This window comes from Podarcis cretensis (assembly GCF_951804945.1).
Source record: "Podarcis cretensis genome assembly, chromosome: 8".
NCBI classification, from domain to species: Eukaryota; Metazoa; Chordata; class Lepidosauria; order Squamata; family Lacertidae; genus Podarcis; species Podarcis cretensis.
Window position 1 is genome coordinate 34740413 of NC_137177.1, and position 23547 is coordinate 34763959.

The window sequence follows — 23547 nt, forward strand, 5'->3', positions numbered from 1 at the left end:
AATCAAATAGCCATCTTAAATCTTCTCTGAAGCTCTAGGAAATTGTACAAAAACCCCACATGACTATTTTTATCTTGTATGCCACCTTGAGTAATTCTCTATTAAAAAATCAGAGATTGAAAAATAGTGTTAATAATAGTATCTCACATACCACAGCAATTAATACAATACTTAAGAAAAACAACACTTTTACCACTATTACCTAAGTCTGCTTTTTATTATTTTCACAACAGATTTTTGCAACTTCTGACTAGCTGAGACTAAACTTTTTACATTACTTACAGCTAGCCTAATTGTGCCAATCTAACAGTCAGCTGAAAGTCAGACAAACATCAATCAATCAATTTTAGGAATGAAGACAACTTGCCTTTTGGAGAAGGCTATCCCCATTTCCTCCTTCTGAGAGGCCCCATAAATGGAACTGATTGTTGTGGGGCTTTTGCACACAGGACTTTTCCTTGTTGGGCTCAGGCCTGCTAAATTATGCTCAAACTGATGTGAGCCTGCCTGGAAGGAGCTGCTGCTCTGCAGAGTCGAGCCCAGCTGTGAAGGGTTGGAAGATGTAGGACTGGGCTTCTGAAGTGGGCTTGGCCTAGGTGAACGGCGCCTCACGACAACTGACTGGAGAGGGCTCTTTAGTGCTGGGCTTCGCTCTTTTGGACTCAACTCTGTCACAGCAGAGGCCCTTGATGCTGAACCTGTGCCATAAGCACCCACTTCTTGCCAAGATTTCGATCCCTCTGAGGATTTGGCATCCTGTGCAGTTCCTCCTGAGAAGGGCTGTTCCTTGGTGTCATCCCCTTGGTTGTCTCCAGCACCCTGAGACCCCCTGGCATCCTTGGAAGAAGACTTCTTCTCCTTCAATGACCGACGTTTGGAGGACTCGCCTCTGCTGTGATTAGAGGAGGATCGAGATGATGAAGACCTCCTTGACCTATCAGATGAGGACTTGTCAGAATTTCTTGAATGGCTTCTAGATCTTGGGGATGGAGATCTCCTCTTGGGTGACCGAGAACGTGAGCGTCCCCTACGAGGGCTATAGGCTTGGCGGTAGTTTTGCCAGTTGGACCTGTAATTTCCATAGCCACCTCGGTTATATTGACCCCATGGGTAGAACCCTCTGTTCCTTCCACGGAAATAATAGGGTCTCCGATAACCTCTGTTATGCCCTCGGAAATCCCGGTTCTGGTAGACCCGCTGGTGGTTCCTCTCCCTGTTATGAGATGGAGAGTATGATCTCGAACGGGACCTAGAACTGAGGAAAAAGAAAAATGTATTTGGAAATTGCTACACACAGTACTACAGCATTCTGATTGCAATACAAAGACATTAACCTGTTTTCATAATGATGCATAGGTTTCCCCTTAGCTCATCTCCAACTTCTATCTCATAATGATAAGTATGCACCCCTTCCTTAAAAACAACCCTCAGCAATGCAGGGCAATGCAGATGGAACAAAGTTGCTATTGCTAGGATGAGCGTTTTCCTTCAAAACCACTTCAGACACAGAGGAAGCAGCATTTTCTCCCTCAAAAGGCCATCCTCAGAGCACCCACCTTCCAGAACTCAATTTGCAGCATGGGGCAAATGTACCCAATAGGGTAGAGAGGAAACCATTATTTGTAACCTTTCAGTTTTATTTACTATAACCCAGCAAAGATTCCACTTCATGGATGATTTGTTTTTAAAAGGCAACAAAAAGCTCTCTTCCCCCACACGCGACAGAAAAATTAAACAAGAAATGGACTATCAGACATTTTTCTGTCTTCCAATAAGGGAGTTAAATGGCCAGCAACTTTCTGCCATCAGGGCACACTACTCAATCAAATAGATCTTTTTTAGGTTCAAGTCTTTTGTGTTTGTGGATTTTTAAAGCAATATTATGTGATTGAGTATATTTTTATATTTAACACACCACATTAAATAGACGTATCTAGTATGAGGGGCATGATGTGGAAGATACAATTTCAGGATTAAGTTCCCTTTTTTGGGTTATAGTGTGTCAGACCTGGACCAGATAGATCCAGGTTTAAGTCCCCACTTAGCCATGAAGTTCAGAGAGTGATGTTGGCTTGGTCACTACTCTTGCAGTCTATTCACTTCATATAATAACTGATACAAAGCTACTAATAAATCCCACTGGTGCTCACAAATGGGGTGCAGCTGCCCATGAATGCTGGAGTGAGACTTGAAATAGCAGGTGCTTTGCAGGAAAAAGAAGGCCAGACACTGCATCTCCCAACTGAAGAATTGGGGTGGGGAGATGACCGAGAAGGGAACAAAACTGCAACTGAAGCCCTGAAGAACCACAAACCAGAATAGCCCAAATGGATGACTAAGACTTTGTGCTGGTGAGGAGCTACACAGTCAAATGAAAACAGGTTTAAAAACGGAAAAGCAAGGTCTGCAGTCTAAAACAACATCTGGTACAATTTCTACACAAAGAGAAGTTGCCGCCTTGTTTCTTCCGTGAATCCAGCCTCTTTCACTATTAAGAAAAAAACCAGAGCAGCTTACCTTGGATTCTGTCTCATTCGCAAACAGTTTCAGCAACGTTAAGAAGGAATAGACATGCACACAGCCTGGTGCAGACAGTGAAAATGAGCTAATTATGAGGTGTTCCACAGCCCACGTAGGAGCCAGTCCCTAGACAGCTACTGCATTTTGTTATCAATTAACAGCTGAGGGATCTGTTGCCTGATCCTTCCAAAATCCATTCTGCCATTTTAAGAGGCATGGAAAATGAAAAGTTTCCCTTCAAAGATCTGTGGAGGCTGTTCATGAGAAATCACTTGAAAGGACACAGCGCATGAAATGCAGCTGAGGTTGTGCAGCTGGGGGGAGAACATGCAAGTTATTTCTCCCCAAAGCTTGCAGCTGAGTAACTGCATGGGTTCAAAGCCACTACAGAAAATAGAGCTACTGGGGTGGAACGACTCCTACAAAGAACTAAATAGATTATGACTAGAGTTGAGGCAGAGAAGGGGAATTCCCTGGAGAAAGACACAAATGTAATACAAGCCACATTCTCTGCAGTCGAGACAGCAAAAGCAACCAGCTGCCCAAGCTGCTTCCCTCTACCACAACAAGATTCTGACCAGCAAGCCTATTATCCCCAAGAAATGAAGCCAATGTAAGGCAGGAAACCTACCTCAGTGAGTTTTCTATACTTTTCCTAGATTTGCATTCCCCAGCGTCTTCCATTTTACTTCTCCAGCCAAGTCATATGCATAATCAAAGTTTCTCCAAAAGCTGTCTGTAACCAGGGACATTTTGCACGCTGGGCTCATTCTCCATTGGCAGAGCTCCCCTCAATGAAGCCGGACATTCCCAGCCTACTGGTAAGCCCTTCCTAATGCTTTTACCCTCTGTAAGGAGATCGTTTGTGCTTCGGCTCCTCTCCTCTTTCTGGCATTGTCCTTTTCTCCACCCCCTGTTGCATTTTACTGTTCCCTTTCTGTATCTTTCTCAGAAACCACACACACTAATTATTAACAGCCACTTATGCTTTTGTCCCAACAGTTACAGAAAATCTGTGAGCCTTTTACCATTATTTTAAAAGGGTAACAAAATAAATGAATAATACAAACAAAATCTAACTAGAGACTCAAAATCTTCTGAAAAGTAAAGCAACACAATGAACAGCCAAGTGGGGTTTGGTTCTGCAGGATGTGCCAATAAACAGATCCCAGAAATTATTCAGAATGTTGTTCTTCTTGTTAACAGTCCAGGTTTAAATAACCAACTGGAAAAGCACAGAATTAGTACCCTTTCCTAACTTTCACTAGCGAAAATCTTCATCAATCTTTCTCTGCAATATAGCTCTCTGCTGCATCGTTCTTAGACATATATCCTCAGCAGTGAGTTAAGATCAGTAACTTTTCATTAGAGACAAAGTTCTTGCAATTACAAATCTAATCACAAGGACATTTAAAGAGATAGAATAGGTATCCAAATGTAAAATCTTGGGCACAGACTTCACTATGATTGCTGAAGAACAGGTAAAGAAAGATACACCCCCTCTGTTCTGCTCCCTCTGCAATTTTAGGCATTTCTCAAAGTCAGAATAATTCCAGAGGCAACCCAGTTGCTCAGAACGTTTGACAATAACCAACTTCAGAAACAACAATTCAAAAGGGCCTAGTACAACCAAAACACAGAGAACACTGGGTTAAAAAAAGTTACCCACTTCATGGCCGAGCAAGAGCTAGTTGGATGGTAAGGTTATAAAAATAGAACTGGTTGGCAGACAAAGGAAGTAACTTAAGATGGTAGAATAAATTGGAATCTAGCAAAAGCTTTCCGCAGGAGAATTTCCATTTGTGCAGGGCTCCCCTCAGGTACAAAGAAAAGAACACAACACCATCAGAAGCAACCAATGGCACTTACCTGAGCCTGCGTTTTCTTGATCGAGAAACAGACCGGGATCGGGACCGAGATTTTGAGAAAGACCGGGACCGGGATCGAGAACCAGATCTTGAACGAGAGGAACGGGACCCCGATTTGGATTTATTTGTTTTTGACATTTTTTCTCACTCCTTTCACTTAATTCTGTCAACATAGAGGGAAAAATAAAAACAACAAAAAATGAATCATTTTCCAGATTCTCTCCTTGGCTGTTTGAAGATGTCCAAGAATAGCAAAATTCTCTTTGCAAAGCAGATAACATATATCCAACAGCCTTTCCAAGTTAGCTCTAAAAAGAACACCAGAAAACTTGAGAAGTCTCTGGACTAGTTTAGACACCCTTTTATTCCATAACAATTTCAATCCTGCTTTTGATTTAAGTCTACTAATCACAAAGCCTATACATGTCCAGGTTCCTGTAACTATTCCTTTACGTGGTGAGAATGGAGTCCTAACAGTCACCAACTAACGCACTTAAGACAAAAGAACACTTACATACTATCTCCCATGGATGAGGTGCCGACTCTTTGAAAAGCCGTGCCGCTGGTAAACCAAGTTATACACTTGTTACAATCAAGCAGCCACTAGGGACTCTTGTTGCAGCCAAAATAAATCAGGAACCCTTCCAAATAATTCAAGGGTTCAAATGTTGGTGATGGAAAAGAAGTTTCTCTATAGCACTCAACAGCTTTGAATAATCAATTAATAATTTTAACAGGAAGAAATGTAGCAAAATTATCTCAAACGGAAATCCCACGATTATAGAAATAAGCAGGGGCAAATCAACCATCAGGCATGACGCAGTTGTAACAAAGCAGAGAATGATTAGGTGGTTTCTCAATGACAATTTTGTGTGTGTCCAGTTTTACACCCAGGGAAAAACCCAGCACGTGACAGAAAAACACACAATTTTAAAGAGAAAACATCAAATACCAATACAAATGAAAAGCAACTTTATTCAATGCCACCCAAAATATCCTAATTCAAAATAGAAAAAAGCATTATTTTATCTTTTAATTGGTTATATAAAGTACTACAAACATAAAACACTTGCAGAAACCCTATAAAAAGCAACTTACTACTAATCTGTTTATTTCTGCAAACGTTTTCCATACTCATATTTGGAATTTTTGTTTCAAAATTGGCAACTTTAACATAATCCACAAAACAGCTCTTGGTACAAGACTTGTTTCACCCTCAACCCAGCACAGTTCTAATTCAGGGTAGCAATAAAAAGAGTGCTCCCTTACATTCCCAAGCCATTTTTGAAATGTAACGGGTAAAGTGGCATACCTCAAGTAATCCTGAGTGAGGACCTGAAATCCTCCCTCTACTTCTGCCAGGACTGTTCAGTAGACCTAACTCTATAAGCTAACACCTGGCCTGGCCCATCACTTTCACTGTACAAAGAGCAAACTGAAGCTCAAGTTCTGCTCAGCAAAGTATGTTTTGACTTCATTCATCAGTCACCCCTTAACTGGGAATACTTTTGCTTCTTAGAAACTAGGGACAAATTCAGATGTTGTTTCTGCCACACACTCTCCTATACACATTCCAAGCAATTAAACAGAGTGAAGCAACAACACAATTGAGTTCCAGACAGTGTGGTCTCAAGGGTTAACACTTCACCCTCCTCCCACTCCAGCACAAGTGCTCCTATTTCAGAGTCAGCTGTGTTCTGAGCGTTCAAGAAGCCCTAGATTAGATTTTAAAGATTTCAGCCTCTGCTGACATGTACCCAACAGGATATAAATGTGGGGGAGATAAAAAAAGAGATGACAATCAGAACAGAGCACATATTTCAGTGGCATGCGTGCGTGCGTGCGTGAGCGCGCGCGCGCGCACACACACACACACACACACACACACACATATATATGTATATATGTGTGTGTGTGCCACTGAAATATGTGCTCTTTGGAGCCTGTCCATTCATTCATTTTTTCATTCACACACACACACACACAGAGTTTAGTTCTTACTTGAAATGTGCCAGAAAAATTTACAACTTTTACAGATGCATACCTCTCATGCATGATGCTATTTAGATCTGTACATATAAATCAGGAAAAAGGAACATTTCCAGCCTTCCAGATGTTATTGGACTTCAACTCACAAGTCTCAGGCATCATTGGTAAATGACTGCAGTCCTGCAACATCTGAAGGACCACATGTCTGCCCCCCCCCCCCCGCCGATAAAAACAGGGGTGTAGTGGTAAATTTTTTTTTTTTTTTAATATTCTTTTTTATTAAGTTTCATTTATCACACACACATAAAGAAAAAACAAAACCATCTTAGACAACGACTAATACAGAAAAGAAAAAATTTACATTAAGCCCAATACTTATTAACTTAAATAACAGAAAATAGTAACAAAAAGAAAAAAAAAAGAAAAAAAAAAGGAAAAGAAAAAAAAAGCACCACAGCAATGAAAAAAATAAAAAATAAAAATAAACTGATAAATAGCACATACTTGCTGACTTCCTTCCCTCCTGATTTCGGGTTCTTAATTTTAAAAGTTTCGTTTTTACAGCTGATGTTGGGTTATTTGGTCTATCTATACATCGAAAGTTTCATAACAAGCCTGCTATATTTGGTAGGTTACTATAATTACCTTCAATATATGTCATAAATTTAATCCAGTCGTTATTTGACTTTGTATTCTTTTGGTTTCTAATTCTCTGCGTCATTTTAGCTAATTCGACGAAGTTATATAGTTTCGTTTGCCAATCCCTCATCGTTGGTATATTTCTGTTTTTCCAATTTTGGGCAATTAACATTCTGGCCGCTGCTGTTGAGTATTGAAATAAGACTCTATCTTCTTTCTTAATTTCTTCTCCGATGATACCTAATAGGAAGGCCTCTGGCTTTTTCGGGAATGTATATCTCAATATTTTTTTTAATTCATTATATATCGTATCCCAAAATTTTTTTATTTCCTCACATGTCCACCACATGTGTATGAAATTGCCTTCTTTTGTTTTACATTTCCAGCAGGCCTTACTTCCAGTTTTGTACATCCTACTTAGCTTCTCTGGTGTAATATACCATCTATATATCATCTTCTCTAGATTTTCTCTGATTGCAACACTCGCCGTGAATTTTAATCCCTCCTTCCACAATTTTGACCATTTTTCATATTCTATGTTGTGCCCCAGGTCTATCGCCCATTTTACCATAACTTCCTTAATTTCTTCGTCTTTTGTGTCCCATTCCAGTAATAAATTGTACATTTTGGATAATAATTTAAATTTATTTTCTATTATTTCAATTTGAAATTTTGATTTCTTTTCATTCATTCCAATTTTTTTATCTTTTGACCAAATCGCATTAATTTGATGGTACTGTAACCAGCTTGTCAACTTTCCCTTCAGCTCCTCATATGGCTTTAATTTCCAGCTGTCTTCCGATCTTATCAGTAAATCTTCATATGTTAATTTCTGTTCCTCCATATTTATTTTTTTAATAGTTACGATGTTTACTGGGGACAACCACCAGGGCGTTCTCCATTCTAACAGTTTTTTATTTTTTTCCCAAACTTCGTATAATGGGCCCCTAATAATGTGATTTGAGAACCCTTTATGAGCCTTCTCTTTATTTGCCCAGAGGTAGGCATGCCATCCGAACCTGTTGTCTGCACCTTCAAGATCAAATAAATCAGTGTTTTCCAAGGTTATCCAGTCTTTAACCCAGCATAGGGAGGAGGCCTCGTAATATAGTTTCAAGTTAGGGACAGCGAGTCCCCCTCTCTCCTTTCGGTCTGTAAGTAATTTAAATCTTATCCTTGGCCTCCTTCCCTGCCAAATGAATCTTGAGAGGGTTTTCTGCCAATCTTTAAATAATTTTGACCCCCTAATTACTGGAATATTTTGAAACAAGAACAGCATTCTTGGAAGGACATTCATTTTTATTGTCTCCATCCTGCCCATCCACGAGAGGTTAGCTCTGTTCCAAACATCCAAATCTTTTTTAATTTCCTTCCATGTGGTTGTATAATTATCTTCAATTAAGTTTATGTTTTTTGGTGTAAGCCATATTCCTAAGTATTTTATTTTTTTTACCACCTTTATCCCATGTTTTCTCTCTAGTTCTTCTCTTTCCTCAGCACCCAGGTTTTTTGTCAACATTTTGGTTTTTAGTTTATTCAGTTTAAAACCGGATAGTTTACCATATTCTTCTAAGATCTCCAGCGCCTTGCCCAAACTACCTTGTGGTTCTTCTAAAGACAACATTAGGTCGTCCGCATAAGCTCTTAGTTTAAATTCCTTCACTCCTATTTTAATTCCTTGAATCTCTCGTTTCGATCTTATTCTGTTCGCCAGTACTTCCAATACTATAATAAATAATAGCGGAGAGAGGGGGCACCCCTGTCTTGTACCCTTCTCGATTTTAAATATGTTTGTAAGATTATTATTTATTACCAATTTGGCAAATTGGGTTGAGTATATTGCCTGTATTCCTTTCAAGAATTCACCCTCTATTCCTGCCACCTCCAAAGATTTTATTAGGAACAACCAAGAGACATTATCGAACGCCTTTTCGGCATCTATGAAAATCAATGCCGCAGGTATATTATTATTAATCTCCAAATATTCAATTATGTTTATAATGTGTCTCAAATTATCTTTCATGAACCTATTTGGGAGGAAACCCGCCTGGTCCTTATGGATTAAGTTTATTAAACATTTTTTCAGTCTGTTTGCCATGATATCTGCGTATATTTTATAATCGTTATTCAATAGCGATATTGGCCTATAGTTCTTAATGTTCAATTTTTCTGTATCCGGTTTTGGAATCAACGTTATAAAAGCCTCCCTCCAGGACTCAGGAATCTTTCCTCCTCTTAGTATATTATTCATGGTCTCGCAGAGCGTTGTTGACAATTCATCTCCCAAAACTTTATAATATTTTGCCGATAAACCATCCGGTCCCGGTGCTTTCCCTAATTTCATTTTTTTAATCGCGTTCTGGATCTCCTCTATATTTATAGGTCTATTTAGTTGGGATTTTTCTTCTTCCGTTATGACCTTTCCTTTACAATTCTCCAAATACCTTTCTATTTGGGTTAGGTCTTCTTCTCCTTTTTTATATAATCCCTCGTAGAATTTAAGAAAATTTTTTTGTATCCTTTTTGGGTCTTCTATCACTTCTTCTTCTACTTTTATTTTATTTATCACATTTTGCTTTTGCCTTTTCCTCAATTGCCAAGCCAATAGTTTTCCAGTTTTATTTGCTGATTCGAAATATCTTTGTTTCGTTTGCTTGACTTTCCATTCAATTTCTTGATTTGTTAACATCGAATATTGTGTTTGTAATATTTTTATAATTTGTATACTTTGGTCATCTTTTGGATTCTCAATTAATTTTTTTTCAGCCTCCCTTATCTGTCTAAGGATTTCTTCCTTCTTTTGCTGTCTCATTTTCTTCTTATAACTATTTTGTTGGATAAAGAAACCTCTTAGGACCGCCTTACTGGCATCCCATACCACTTCTAAATTTGTTCCTGTATTTAGGTTCAAGTCAAAATACTCTTTTAATGTGGCTTTAGCTTTTTCTACAACCTCATCATTGTCTAACAAGAATTCATTTAACCTCCATCTAAAACCCCCTTGTGAAGTGCCCTTTAATTCCAGTGTTATTGAATTATGGTCAGAAAGGGTTCTTGGTTGGATTTCACATTTAGTAGCTCTTAAGGTTAACTCCCTTGAGGTCCAAATTTGATCTATTCTGGCCCAGCTTTTATGTACCTCTGAGAAAAAAGTAAACTGCTTTTCCATTGGGTGCTTGTGTCTCCATATGTCTATTAGATCCATATTCTCTTCCAGGTCTTGGAATGATTTTGGTAATTTCCCTTGGTTTCGTTTTCCCCTTTCTGTTTGTCTATCAATCTCTGGTGTTGGCACCGCATTGAAATCTCCCAATAATATCGTCCTATTGTTTTCTAAATTCATCAAGACTTGTTCTAATTTCTTAAAGAACTCTGGCCTATTAGAATTTGGGGCATATATATTTACCACATTAATCTTTTCCCCCTGAAAGTTGATTTGCACCCCTAATATCCTTCCTTCTTTATCTTTATATATCAATTTAGGTTCCCATTTTGCGTTAACATATATTACAACTCCCCTTTTTTTTTCCGTCATGGAGCTTATAAATTCCGTTCCTAAATTCTTATTTAACAATACGTGTTTGTGCTTTTTTGCTACATGTGTCTCTTGAATACAGATTATATCCAATTTTTTCTTTTTCAAAACATTTACAATTTTATTCCTTTTAGTTTTGTCATTCAAACCATTTACATTCCATGTTAGAATTTTAAGATTCATTATCGTATTTATCTACAATTAAGTCAGTAAATTACTAATTTAAGTTTCTCCGATTTAAATTCGGGTGGTTTTACTTTCTGTTCCTTCTTCCTCCTCACCTACTTCTTCGTCTCCTATCTCCAGGTATACCTCGGAGATATTGCAGGTTTCGTTCCAGACCATCACAATAAAGTGAATATTGCGATAAAGCAAGTCACACCATTTTTTTTTTTGTTTTCAAGTGCATATAAAAGTTATGTTTACACCAGTGGTGGCCAAAATCTGCCCTCCAGCTGTTTTGGGACTACATTTCCAATCATCCCTTACCACTGGTCCTGTTAGCTAGGGATGATGGGAGTTGTAATTCCAAAAACACCTGGAGGGCCGAGTTTGGCTACCACTGGTTTACACTAAACTGTAGTTTATTAAGCCAGGTCCCCCAGGTTGCAGGGGTGGAAGGGGAAAAACCTGGTTCCAGCCCTAGCCAGCTCCACTCTCATGGTCAGAAGAGGGACAGTGGCAGCAGGAGGCTTCCTTTCCCTGGAAATGGCCAGGCTGCCTGTAGTTGCACCCGCATCCTCCTAAGGAGCAGTATCTGCAAAGCGCAATAAAGCAAGGTATGCCTGTACGAACACACATGACAGCCCTCATTGCTATCACACACACCCACGCAAGGAGAATTCAATAATGCAGGCACAACAAAGAGCAATAGAACACAGCATAATACCCAATTTATTAAGATTATATAGGAAATCATGAGCATGGAAATTCCTAAACATATGGAGTTTTTCTAAACATTTGGCTGTCAATTAACTGCTGCATTTCTACAAATTCTGGCTCACAGCTCTCAACTTTTAAAAAATATATTTTTATAGAAATGTTTTCAGAATTGTACAAAACAGTAAAATAAACATGAAGAATCTCTTAAATGTAATGTACATCTCATTCTTTGCCAAAAAAGAATGAGCACTTTTTATGGAAATAAGACCTTTAAAACAATTTTCAGAGGGGTGTGACTCTACCAGCAGTAATAGGAACTTTAAAATAAACAAGGCCCTAAATATAGTTGAGCACGTATAATGAACTCACACAATGTAAAAAGTCAAAGAATCAGAATTGAAAGAACATAAAATGGTTCAGTCCAATGCCCTGCTGATGCAAGATATCCACTACTACAGAATCCCTGACAGCTGGCCATTCAGCCTCTACTTAAAAACTTCTAAGGATGCAGCCCTATGATGAAACCCATTTGCTGATTTGCCATGGACTGAGTCCATAACAAGAATTAGTGTTACACGGTATTTAAGATAGAAGTTGTATCCAACATTAGTTGGATCACTGAAATTAATGGGCATGACTAAATCAGGTCCATTAATTTCAATGGGTCTACTTGGAGTATGACTAATGCAGGATACAATCCACTGGCTTTTTTTGGCATGTTTTTAATAACTGTGTTCTACTCTGCCTGGTCAGAAAGTGGTCTATAAATATTTTAAATAAATTTGCATAAAGGTTATGCAACATACACACTCAAGCCCTGTGGGCAACATACCTTACTTGGACTGCTTTGTCACAACTTGATGGTTGCCTGGCACTGTCTCCTTCCACTTGAAATAAAAAAATTCTGCAAAATAAAAGGAATTGTTAATATTGCAACTGCTCACAGGAGAACATCCACAATAACCATTCTACCTTGAAGAAAGGTGTAAAGGCAGTGCTACTCTAATTAAGCCTTCCTCAAATCTGTTACTCTAGCACAAACCACTTTGTTTTCTCAAGTGACTGTGTCCATGTATAAGCGTACCAAACTTGAACACACCTCAGTAGTAATCTCACACTTCTCCAGTCCCTGCAAGGAGAGACAACCAGCAAAATTTACAAAGGCTATGACTGTGAAAAAATTCAGTTAGTTGTCTACTGGTTGGTCTCCTAGTATCATCATATGGCTTTCTGACTGACAAACTGACAAACAAACAAACAAACCTGAGGGCAAAGACTGTGAATGTTTTTATTAAACTGCAAGCTGCTTGAGAGCCCTTCTGGATGAAGGGCAGGGAAAAAGTCAGCTTGCATTGTCAGCCTCACAAGCAAGCACTAGAAATAGGTTATCATGTTCCTGCTATGTCCTCATGGCTTTAAAAAGATTTTCAAAAAGTAACACGAAAAATTTTATGCTGTCTGGGGTGGCTTTATAGCTTACACAAATAATGAGACATAAGGTAGTACTATTTAAATTATTTTAATATATTTAAATTATTATTATTTGTTCTTTCCTCCCACCTTCATATGAACTCCTGTCAATCAAAATATTTATTTCTTTGTGGTCAACCATTGAAGCAATATGTTGCTATGCATCACTTTGTGTATGTTAAAATTGTGGTGGTTTTGGTATATACACTCTGACAGAACTTTGTTAGTGTGCTTGGAGAAGTTCTCTGAGTGTTCACTGTTGTGTTTTATTTTTTATTTCCATCTTGTGTAATTGGTGCATACCATATGTAATTAAAAGTAAATAAATAATGTTTTGAGAGGCATTTAAGTTAAAAAAGAGAAAGGTAGACAGAAAGTATAAAACAAATATGTGAACAGTTACCACCTGTACCCATATCCTGCATAAGGTCCACCAAGCCTTAGCACGGGGTAAGGAACCTCTGGCCCATGGGCCAATTCAGGCTTAGCATAGGTCCCAATTTGAACTGCAGTGTCCACCTGCCCCACACCTGACATCATTTGTGTGGTCAGGTGTGTAGCAGGAAGAGACATGGAAGGATTGGGTGCATGAGTGAGATCCCCATGTGGAACTCAACTATGCAGCTGGTGTCCGCAGAAAGCAGCTTTGTGCTCCAGTCGTTGCCAAGCAAAGGGCTGGCAAAGCCCCTTGCACTTTGGTTCCCAAGTGACTGACAACCAGTGTTATGCAAGGGACTTTTGAGAGGTTAGCAGGACAATCTACCTATCAAAGTTGGCCTGTGGGGGTGGGAAGGGATTATGACCTGCTGGGCCAGAAAGATTTCCCACCCATGCCTTCGAATGAGCCACTGCTCTGGTTCCTCTTCCTGCTGCCCACACATTGATCACAGAAGCTGGAGTCTCTGTCTGGAATTGCTGTGCTCAACAATCATATATGCCAAGACAAATAAAGCTTTAACTGCCACATAAATCTGTCAGCAGAAATTTCCAGGGGGGTAAGCTGTGCTAAAGGGACGCAGGTGGCGCTGTGGGTTAAAGCCTCAGCGCCTAGGGCTTGCCGATCAAAAGGTCGGCGGTTCGAATCCCTGCGGCGGGGTGCGCTCCCGCTGCTCGGTCCCAGCGCCTGCCAACCTAGCAGTTCGAAAGCACCTCCGGGTGCAAGTAGATAAATAGGGACCGCTTACCAGCGGGAAGGTAAACGGCGTTTCCGTGTGCGGCTCTGGCTCGCCAGAGCAGCGATGTCACGCTGGCCACGTGACCCGGAAGTGTCTCCGGACAGCGCTGGCCCCTGGCCTCTTAAGTGAGATGGGCGCACAACCCCAGAGTCTGTCAAGACTGGCCCGTACGGGCAGGGGTACCTTTACCTTTTAAGCTGTGCTAGTTTGTTGCAGCAAAAACAATAAAGAGCCTTGTCACCTTAGAAGGCAACCACAATTTCATGAACCAGTCCTAAGTTGCCACAAGACTCATTGGTTTGAATCCTTAGACAAATCCCCTAACCCATCCTACACTGTTCAGGAGCACCCCCCCCCCGACCCTACAACAAGGCATTTTGGGGGGTGGGTCCACTGCAGAGATGAGTTGGGAATTGGAAACTTTCTGTCCATGCACTTCCTGAAGTTAACTAATCTTGGGGTTTGCTGTTATGCTGATAGCAGAAGCTTGAGAGCCAGTGTGGTGTAGTGGTTAAGAGCGGTAGGCTCGTAATCTGGGGAACCGGGTTCGCGTCTCCGCTCCTCCACATGCAGCTGCTGGGTGACCTTGGGCCAGTCACACTTCTCTGAAGTCTCTCAGCCCCACTCACCTCACAGAGTGTTTGTTGTGGGGGAGGAAGGGAAAGGAGAATGTTAGCCGCTTTGAGACTCCTTAAAGGGAGTGAAAGGCGGGATATCAAATCCAAACTCTTCTTCTTCTTCTTCTTATCAAATGCTGATTTTTTTCATTTGCTGTTGCTTTAGCTTGGCTGAAATTGGCTCTTAAATGCTAATGATTAACCAAGAATGGGAGCTGAAGAACAGAATTTCTGCAGAGAAGCACTGGTTTTAAAATGAAGGGCGCAAAACTGTAACTGTCTTAAATGCTTAAAAAATCTGTGCTGCAGACTGTTACACTTGTTTTCTGGAGTTCGGAAGAAAATGTGAATGAAAGATACCTTTCATGGACAAAACTTAATACTTACAATCCAACAACCTTATTTTTATTATGAAACAAAGAGATAACTACCATACCTTCATGAACTACCAATAGACAGAGTTTTGTTGTTTTGTTTTGTTTGCGAACTAGAGAGGCTTAACTTCTGCTTGGGAGCACAATGAAATCAGAACAAAGCAGATTGGAAAAAGTGTGCCCCAGTTAGAAAGGACCAGAACTGCCTTGCCTGCTAGGCAACCCCCGTTGCCTGCAATCAATTCACAAGAGGAAAACCATAGCGTGGCATACACAAAGAGCAGGTGCTTAGTGAAAAAGTGCTGGCAAACCAATTGCAGGCAGCAACTGTTTTAGGCACATCCAATATGTGTGTGACTGCACATTTGTTCATCATGCTGACCTGGAAGTGACCTGAAATCATCACAAAAGGGGTAGAATGGGGCAGAGGCAGAACAGGCTTACATAGGCCCTGTCAATGTATGTACTGTATGGGGGGGGGGGGTCCTGGAACGTTACCCCCATGCAAATTGGTCATTGCCTATAGCTGTAGATGATGCACATGGGCAAGCCAAGTGCAGGGTCACCTCTCTATACGTACCATGAGAACACTATCTCAACTCCAAAAATGGCAGTCAGTTGAAGACCTCAGCAAGGCATAATTAAATGCAGTGCTTTTTTTCTAAAACAAAATTTAGGAGTACAGTGGACGCTCGGGTTGCGAACGTGATCTGTGCAGGAGGCACATTCACAACCCGCAGCGCCGCGTCTGCACACGCACGGGTTGCGATTCAGTGCTTCTGTGCATGTGCTACCACCGAAACCCAGAAGTAACCCATTCCGGTACTTTCGGGTTTTGGCGCGTCTGTAACCCGAAAAAACACAACCTGAAGCGTCTGTAACCCGAGGTATGACTGTACTCTCATTCCGTCTGAGACTTAGGAAACACCATGACAGGAAATGAGGCCGCCATCGGGAGTAGCAACGGAACTGACGATTCACTGTGCTAAAGAAACGAAAAATGTTAAAAACTTTAGTTTCTTCTCCTGTTACAATTCACAAAATGTTTAGGGGTGTGTGTACCCCTGCGTACTCCCAGACAAAAGGCACTGATTAAATTAAAACATACACATTGAAAATTTATATACTGATTAGAAAAATATGATTCCCTGTTTTAACTATGTTCCATGATTCAAAATAAGCCATAAGAAATATCAGGTGTTGGAAACAAAAGCAGTTTTTGCACATACTGTGACCCTCAAATCATCTTAATCCCTGAGCCACTCATTTTCCACTGTTAATCAGGTACAGTCCACAAGTTCCACTTTCCCGCAAAAAGTTGCTCTGTGCATAGAAATATTTTACACCAGGCTCTTTTTGTCCGCAAATCGAATCACTTGCATGCTGTAGTGTAAAGTTATCAATAACACAGATATAAAAGGATATGTTGCTTTGTATTTTACACTTCTGAAGTGTTTGGGGAGGGAAACCTGGGACTCTGCAATTGGAAGTTGTTTGCTTTGCTTTCCTACTGCCATGACTGCAAACCAAAGACAAGTAAGGCTTCAATTTTTATGCTATTTTTTAAGCTGGAGAGGAAAACATACCTTTTGTTCAACACAACAAAGCCCAGAAGTCCCTCACCAGCAGGTGTGGCAGTCAAGTGAGCACTCCTCAATGTAGTCAGTCCTATCAATCCACCTGCAATTTTTTAAAAACAAGAAGTCACCACCTGTTCCATCTCAATCTCAAAGCACTGAGGGCACAGTATGCAATCTCAAAGGATGTTTTAATTGTATTGCACCTAAAAACAGACCATTTATTATCTTCACACCTTGCCATAATTAAGCAGCGATTAACCCTTAGCCACTAGCTTTGGGCTATACAGTCATACCTCGGGTTAAAGTAGCTTCGGGTTGAGCGTTTTTGGGTTGCGTTCTGCAACAACCGTGTTCCGTTACTTCCGGGTTTCACCACTCACACATGCGCAGGTGCTCAAAATGACATCACACGCAAGTGCAAATACGGCGAATCGCGACCCGCAAATGGCTCCGGAACAGATCCTGTTCGCATCCAGAGGTACCACTGTATGCTATGGCCTCTCCCCAGGAGAGGCATGTTGCCTTTGAAGTCTGTCCTAACCAGATAAGAGTCTGCTGTATTTCTCTCTCTCTCTCTTGCATAATATTTTATTAAAGCATTTTCATAATACAATAAGAGGGGGGAAAACTAATTTAAATGAAAATGAAAAAGGAAAAGGAAAGAAAACCTAGAGTTCTCTCTCAAAGGTAGCTCTTAACCTTTGTCTGATGCAGAAAGTGGTGGACCCTCCCAGCTCTCACCCGGAAGCTTTCCTTTCTTCTCCCAGTCTCTCACCTATCACCTTCATATTTGTGCAATCCTAGGCCCCCATAATGGCCTAGAGCAGAGGACACCAGGGAAAACAAATGGGGGAAGAGAGAAAAAAGACGTTTAAAAGAAGTAAAGAACAGAAGAAAAAGGAAAACTAAATAAATAAAATGGACTTCTGCTTTTCTGGCCTCATTTACATAAAAGAAAGTATTCAAAATATTCACTCTAGGATGACACCCAACTGTTCTACTTTCTGCTAAGCAATATTTTCCCAATTTTTAGACACAAATGTCTCAAATTCATTCATTTTCCTTTCCACACAAAAAGTCCAAAAGGGGTTTTCTATTATTAATAAATATCAACCGTGCTTTTTTTCCTCTAATCAAACATATCAGCTTTGCCTCCAATAACTTCAACAAACATTCCTCCATGTTAAACAATACTGTGAATGTTTTCATCTTTGTGCACACAAGAATCTCTTCACTCTGATGCATCCATAATTATTTTCATATTATGTATTCATTTGCACCTAGTTCGGTATCTTACAATCCAATTTCCTGTTGCATTTGCCATGATTTCCCATCCTTTAAAAAAATCCTTCCATTTAAGCTTCTTCCATTCTTTTTCCAAGAAAAGCACCAGATGAGTCTGCTGTATTTCTCAATGAATTCTAAATTCCTATTCAGAACAAGCCTCTTTTATTAAGGATAAGAAAAGGCGGAACATGTGGATTTGGTCAATTTTGTATGTGACTCAGCACACATATATTCAAATAACAACTCTGCTGTATTATAATTTTCAATTTATGGGCCAGAGCAAATTCTTCTGCTTTGTGTAACCACTCTTTTTTAGTGTCCTTGCAGATGTTCACAGGGACCAAATAGAAATCATTAATATCATAATTTCAGTCTCTGGGCAGCTATATATAATCATTGATTTTATTTGTATGCTGCTTTTCCATGGTAAACTCTGCTCAAAGTAGTTCACAACATCAAAAAGGGTTATAGAATAAAATATAAGATTTCAAGATAATTAATGAACAATTACGAAACAAAATTTACCCTCGGGTAACGTAAACTTCGGGTTGCGAAAGCAGCAAACCCTGAAGTATTTTTCCAGGTTTCGCTGCTCATGTATGTGCGGAAGCACTAAACTGCGCCACGTGCATGTGTAGAAGCAGTCCTCCGGTTGCAAATTCCTCGGGATGCGGCTGGACCTCCAGAACGAATCCCATTCGCAACCGGAGGTACCACTGTATCATAGCATGCATACATAACCAGTGGTTTTTAATTACAGTATACTACTGAGGAGCATAAGCATCTAGTTGAAAACTGATAGGTATGGTGTTAGAAAGACATCTATCATTAAAATGTACAAAAATATATCTATAGAAGAAATTTTATTTCTTCAATAAAAGTTTGTTTTCTTTAAAAGAGAAAAAGACCCACTCCAAGATGTACCAGCAACTTAGGGAAAGGGACTGTTGTATCTGCAGGGACAGGTAGTCATTGCTGGAGCCATACAAACAGCAGTTGCCAAACTAACAATTGTGGACCACTGCTCTTATTAGCCAAGCAATCACATTATCCTCTCTAATACTGAAATCAGTACCGCCATGCTGTTAAGACTGGAGCCAAAACAGAACCAGCAAGAAACAAGCAAGAGGGAGCAGCGTGCTAGAGTTAAACCCAAGTTATGCAGAAGCAGTGCTAGAAACTCAGATATGAAAGCTAGGAGCTAAATGGCACCTTAAACCTAGGTTATGGGCGCAACAACGGAATGTCTAGGTGTGCTTTTTTATAACAATACAAAGCTAAAAATGAATGAACTGCAGCTAAAATATTATGTTCATTTTTCACATGGTCTAGTCCTTCCTCTGGCCACCCCCTAATATTCTTAAGAGAGTCTCTTCTCCAGTCTTCAGAGAGTAGCTGGAAGTAGGGAGGCAGAAAAAGGTCCTCCTTTCCTTCTACTCTGCAGTTTTAATCTGAACTCTTAGGCACAGTGCTACGCTCAGAGCTCAGAAACTGCTCACGCTAATGAAATTCCTTGTCAGAAAATGTGCCTAGCACAATGGGAGTTTTGAACACTATGCAGAAGTACTACACGCACACAGAGGGAAACACCTCCCCAGAAAAGAAAAAAGCAGCACAGTGAGAACTTAGTACTTCTAGAAGCCACAATACTGCAATATCTTTTTCATCTGAATGTATGAACTGAAGCATGTGAAGTTGTTATGCGCATGAACAAATTAAACTATCAAATCTCTTATTTGGATTATATAACAGACACACATCTTTCATTTTAGCCTAAGGGCAATTTTTTCTCCAGGAGAGACAAGCACACACACTGCTCTTTTGAGGTTCTAGCCTTATAAGGAGAGCAGGACATATCCTCAGATATACATCATCTAAATTTATATCTTACCCTTACTTCCAAAGGAGTCCAGAATTACATCATGCTTTAAGGATAGGTGTAAGATGTCAAGGATTTCAAACCAGGTTGTCCAGCACCTTACTGTGCAACCAGCATTCTTAGTTCTTAGGTAGCCTTTGAGTGTTAAGATCGGATTGCTACCACAACCTGCTTTTGACACTGCACCTGTCCCTTCAACCTATTGCTGTCTTGGAACTCAGCCTTCTGCCTGGATCTACCTCCTACTGCTATCCCTTTGATCCTCATCTGCTTGATGCACTGCCAGACTCCCAGCCTGCCAAGTGACCACATCTATTGCTTTTCTGATTTTTACCCACCTGCACCTGAATTGGATCCCAGCTACAGCTCCTCTCAGAGGTAAATCAAGGGCTAACAATACCATATGTGCTACATTTGGCAAGCTGTCTTTAAAAAGGAAAGAAAGAACAGACTTGCTCAAATCCCAGCAAAGGGAGAGAGCCAAAACAGGATTCAGTATTACTTAGAATCTTGCTATAGATTTAATCCTTCCACCTCAATTTAGTGAAGAGAGATTAATCTTGCCAAGTAGATAACTTGCTGCCAACTTCTCATCTGCTTTCATTTTATGGGACAGTGTTCAGAATTTTCAGACCAGATTTATTGTTAAGGCCTGCTCTTAAACACCAGATTAGAAGTAACCCATTTTGGTTCATTTTAATTAAACAATAAGCATAGGTCCAAGTATGGACTAATGAGGTGACTGACTTTGCCTATGTCACTGTTTCTCCCTTGCAAATATTTTGAACACTTTGCTTGGCAAAATAAAACATTGCAATTAAACTCAAACATACAACACCTGTATTTATATAATTCACATTTCTGAGTATCTAATTATTATTATTTATTCTATTTAAAGACCAACAACAAAACAGCAATATACATTAAAAGCAAGAGTTTAAAATGCATTATTGATAAAGCAGCAGATAAATCAGATCAAGTAGTCTAGCATCAGGCACTGATCTCCCAAAAGCTTGGGTGAACAATTGTCTTAAGGAACCCTGCATGTGCCTCCAAATCTTCTCTGAAGGGCATGGGGAAACCCTAGAACAGATTTAGGGGAGCACAAGAGGATGAGAGGAGAAGACTGTTCCACTGTGCATGCAGAAATCCTTATGCTGTCAGAACGATCTGTTAGTGCTATACAGTGGTACCTCTACTTACGTTGACCTCTGGTTACGTATCCTTTGGGATATGTACGCGGCAAACCCGAAAGTATTTTTCCGGGTTTCGCCTCGCACACATGCGCAGAAGCGCTCTACTGCGCCATGAGCAGAAGCGATCCCTCCGGTTGCGGAAATCTTAGGATCCGACCAGAGCTCCGGAACGGATCCTGTCTGCAACCGGAAGTACCACTGTATTGAATGCAAATCAGGGTCAGGGAGTCAAGGTGCCACCACTGAGAAGCCCTATCCCAGGATACTGTACAATGGGCAATGCACATTGATAGGACCACAGAAGCAATGAAGTCCTGTATTACTTGTAGCCATGAAAACCTGTGCCTAAAAATACTTTTTTAATGAGACCTATCAGCCCAAAACGGGACACAGGTGGCGCTGTGGGTTAAAGCCTCAGCGCCTAGGGCTTGCCGATCGAAAGGTCGGTGGTTCGAATCCCTGCGGCGGGGTGCGCTCCCGCTGCTCGGTCCCAGCGCCTGCCAACCTAGCAGTTCGAAAGCACCTCCGGGTGCAAGTAGATAAATAGGGACCGCTTACCAGCGGGAAGGTAAACGGCGTTTCCGTGTGCGGCTCTGGCTCGCCAGAGCAGCGATGTCACGCTGGCCACGTGACCCGGAAGTGTCTCCGGACAGCGCTGGCCCCTGGCCTCTTAAGTGAGATGGGCGCACAACCCCAGAGTCTGTCAAGACTGGCCCGTACGGGCAGGGGTACCTTTACCTTTATCAGCCCAAAACAGAGACAGCAATCCCAGATCGCTTAAAAACTTGAGGACCACAGGCTTAGCAACACAGCCCACTGCCAGAAACGATAGGATCAAGAAAGGATAGAGGGCCATGCAGCTCAGATAGGACTTGTGGTTTAGTAAGGACTTCAGAAGTTACTATCACAGAAAGCAGAGAAAGAACAAAAGGTAAGTGAACAGATGTCTGATCAGTAACTTCCCTGTGTTCCTCAAAATGCAGTTTAGAACCAACCCAAGGTTTCTAACCCTCAAACCTGAGGTCAGATATGTGTACAGAAGCAAACAAGCAAAATTGAAGTTACCTCTCTGTCCCTGGATCTACAAAGGCCTTGAGAAGTGAGGAGGTCAAGTTTGCTGAAGATACTGTGATTTAGTAGATTTCCAAAAAGATTTCTCCACACTGGGAGATATTGGAGTCATGACGTATAGCTCAATAAACCCAGAATGTAGAAACTGTGAAAGATGTTACAAAATTACTAGAAAAGTGATTTAAATTGTAACTACCAATATCATTAGGGACGTGGGTGGCGCTGTGGTCTAAACCACAGAGCCTAGGGCTTGCCGATCAGAAGGTCAAAGGTTCGAATCCCCGCAACGGGGTGAGCTCCCGTTCCTTGGTCCCTGCTCCTGCCAACCTAGCAGTTCGAAAGCACGTCAAAGTGCAAGTAGATAAATAGGCACTGCTCTGGCGGGAAGGTAAATGGTGTTTCCGTGCGCTGCTCTGGTTTGCCACTGTATTCAGCTGCTTGGTAGCAACAGAACACTCTCATCTCTATTTCGATACCACAAAATAATTAAGAACAGCCACAGTACAAAAGACTGAAGACACTCTTCTTTCTCCTGATTATATCTACTACATATAGTTCACTATGAATTATCGAGATAACCAAGTGAACTTAACAGACACTTCTGAAATATGGGGAGGAGACCCTGCCAAATCAGCAGGAAAGAGCATTTGTTCTCAAACTCCTTAAAGGACACATTACACATGCTGGCAAGAAGGAAAGAATTAGAACTGTAAATTCAGTCCATCACTGGAAAACAAAATTTGTGCCCAAGATATGACACACCAAGGAGGAATTTTGAAACTGAGTGCTTTATAGCAAAGAGACACCCAAAACAACTTGAAATAGTAAATCATTCAACCAATCAGAAGAAGAACACTGTTTTGAGTATATGAGACCTAGGCTGCGATGGGGTCTCAGCTTTTTGCACTGGTGCCAGTTAACTCTTACATCACACTCATTTTCTCTGTCACAGCCAAACAGAACTGTGTCTCTCTCTACTTCCCACCACAGTGAAAAACAATTACTTCTGAAAATGGCAATGAGCCACCTTAAGAAATAACAGTTTTTTGGATTAGGTTTGCAGTTCTGTAAGTTCCAGTAATGTCTATGGGACATCAGAATGTTAATGTATTTTTACACAGGAAAAGAATTAAGTTTGTGGTGTAATGGCAGCTGATCCAAGACAAGCTGACCAATACACAGCATTGCAACTCCAGCATATAAAGACTACTATGCTATGTATTTAGAGTTCTACATTAGTTGCAAGCTCACATGTTAATGCTTTACAAATCCTTTTAAAAAAGATGTCTAGACAGCCTTGAAGACACTTTTTAAAAATTAAGAAGAAAAATGTGGCAGACCTTTTGGGGAACAATTTTCAATAATTCACTGATGCAGCTACCTTTAATAACAGCAATTGTTTTACTAGACTATCTTGTTAAATGAGCCAGAACTAGTACTAAAATAGTTTTTGTGTAATGGGTAA

The 23547-nt window shown here is 40.5% G+C and overlaps 1 protein-coding gene across 4 annotated transcripts in view; it reads right to left on the bottom strand.

The window, feature by feature from the left end:
* The window catches only part of THRAP3 (thyroid hormone receptor associated protein 3), a 44038-nt gene that overhangs the window by 16455 nt on the left and 4036 nt on the right, over positions 1-23547 (bottom strand). For 2 of the 4 annotated variants that reach the window (XM_079988117.1, XM_079988114.1), the window contains exons 2-5: positions 16656-16749; positions 12266-12337; positions 4390-4551; positions 368-1255 (exon numbers count right to left, since the gene is read on the bottom strand). In XM_079988117.1, the coding sequence (XP_079844243.1) occupies positions 368-1255; positions 4390-4526 (1025 nt within the window). In that variant the 5' untranslated portion in view covers positions 4527-4551; positions 12266-12337; positions 16656-16749. Of the gene's footprint in view, positions 1-367; positions 1256-3151; positions 3291-4389; positions 4552-12265; positions 12338-16655; positions 16750-23547 lie in introns of those variants that run through there. The other 2 variants (XM_079988115.1, XM_079988116.1) reach the window with 2 other exon arrangements.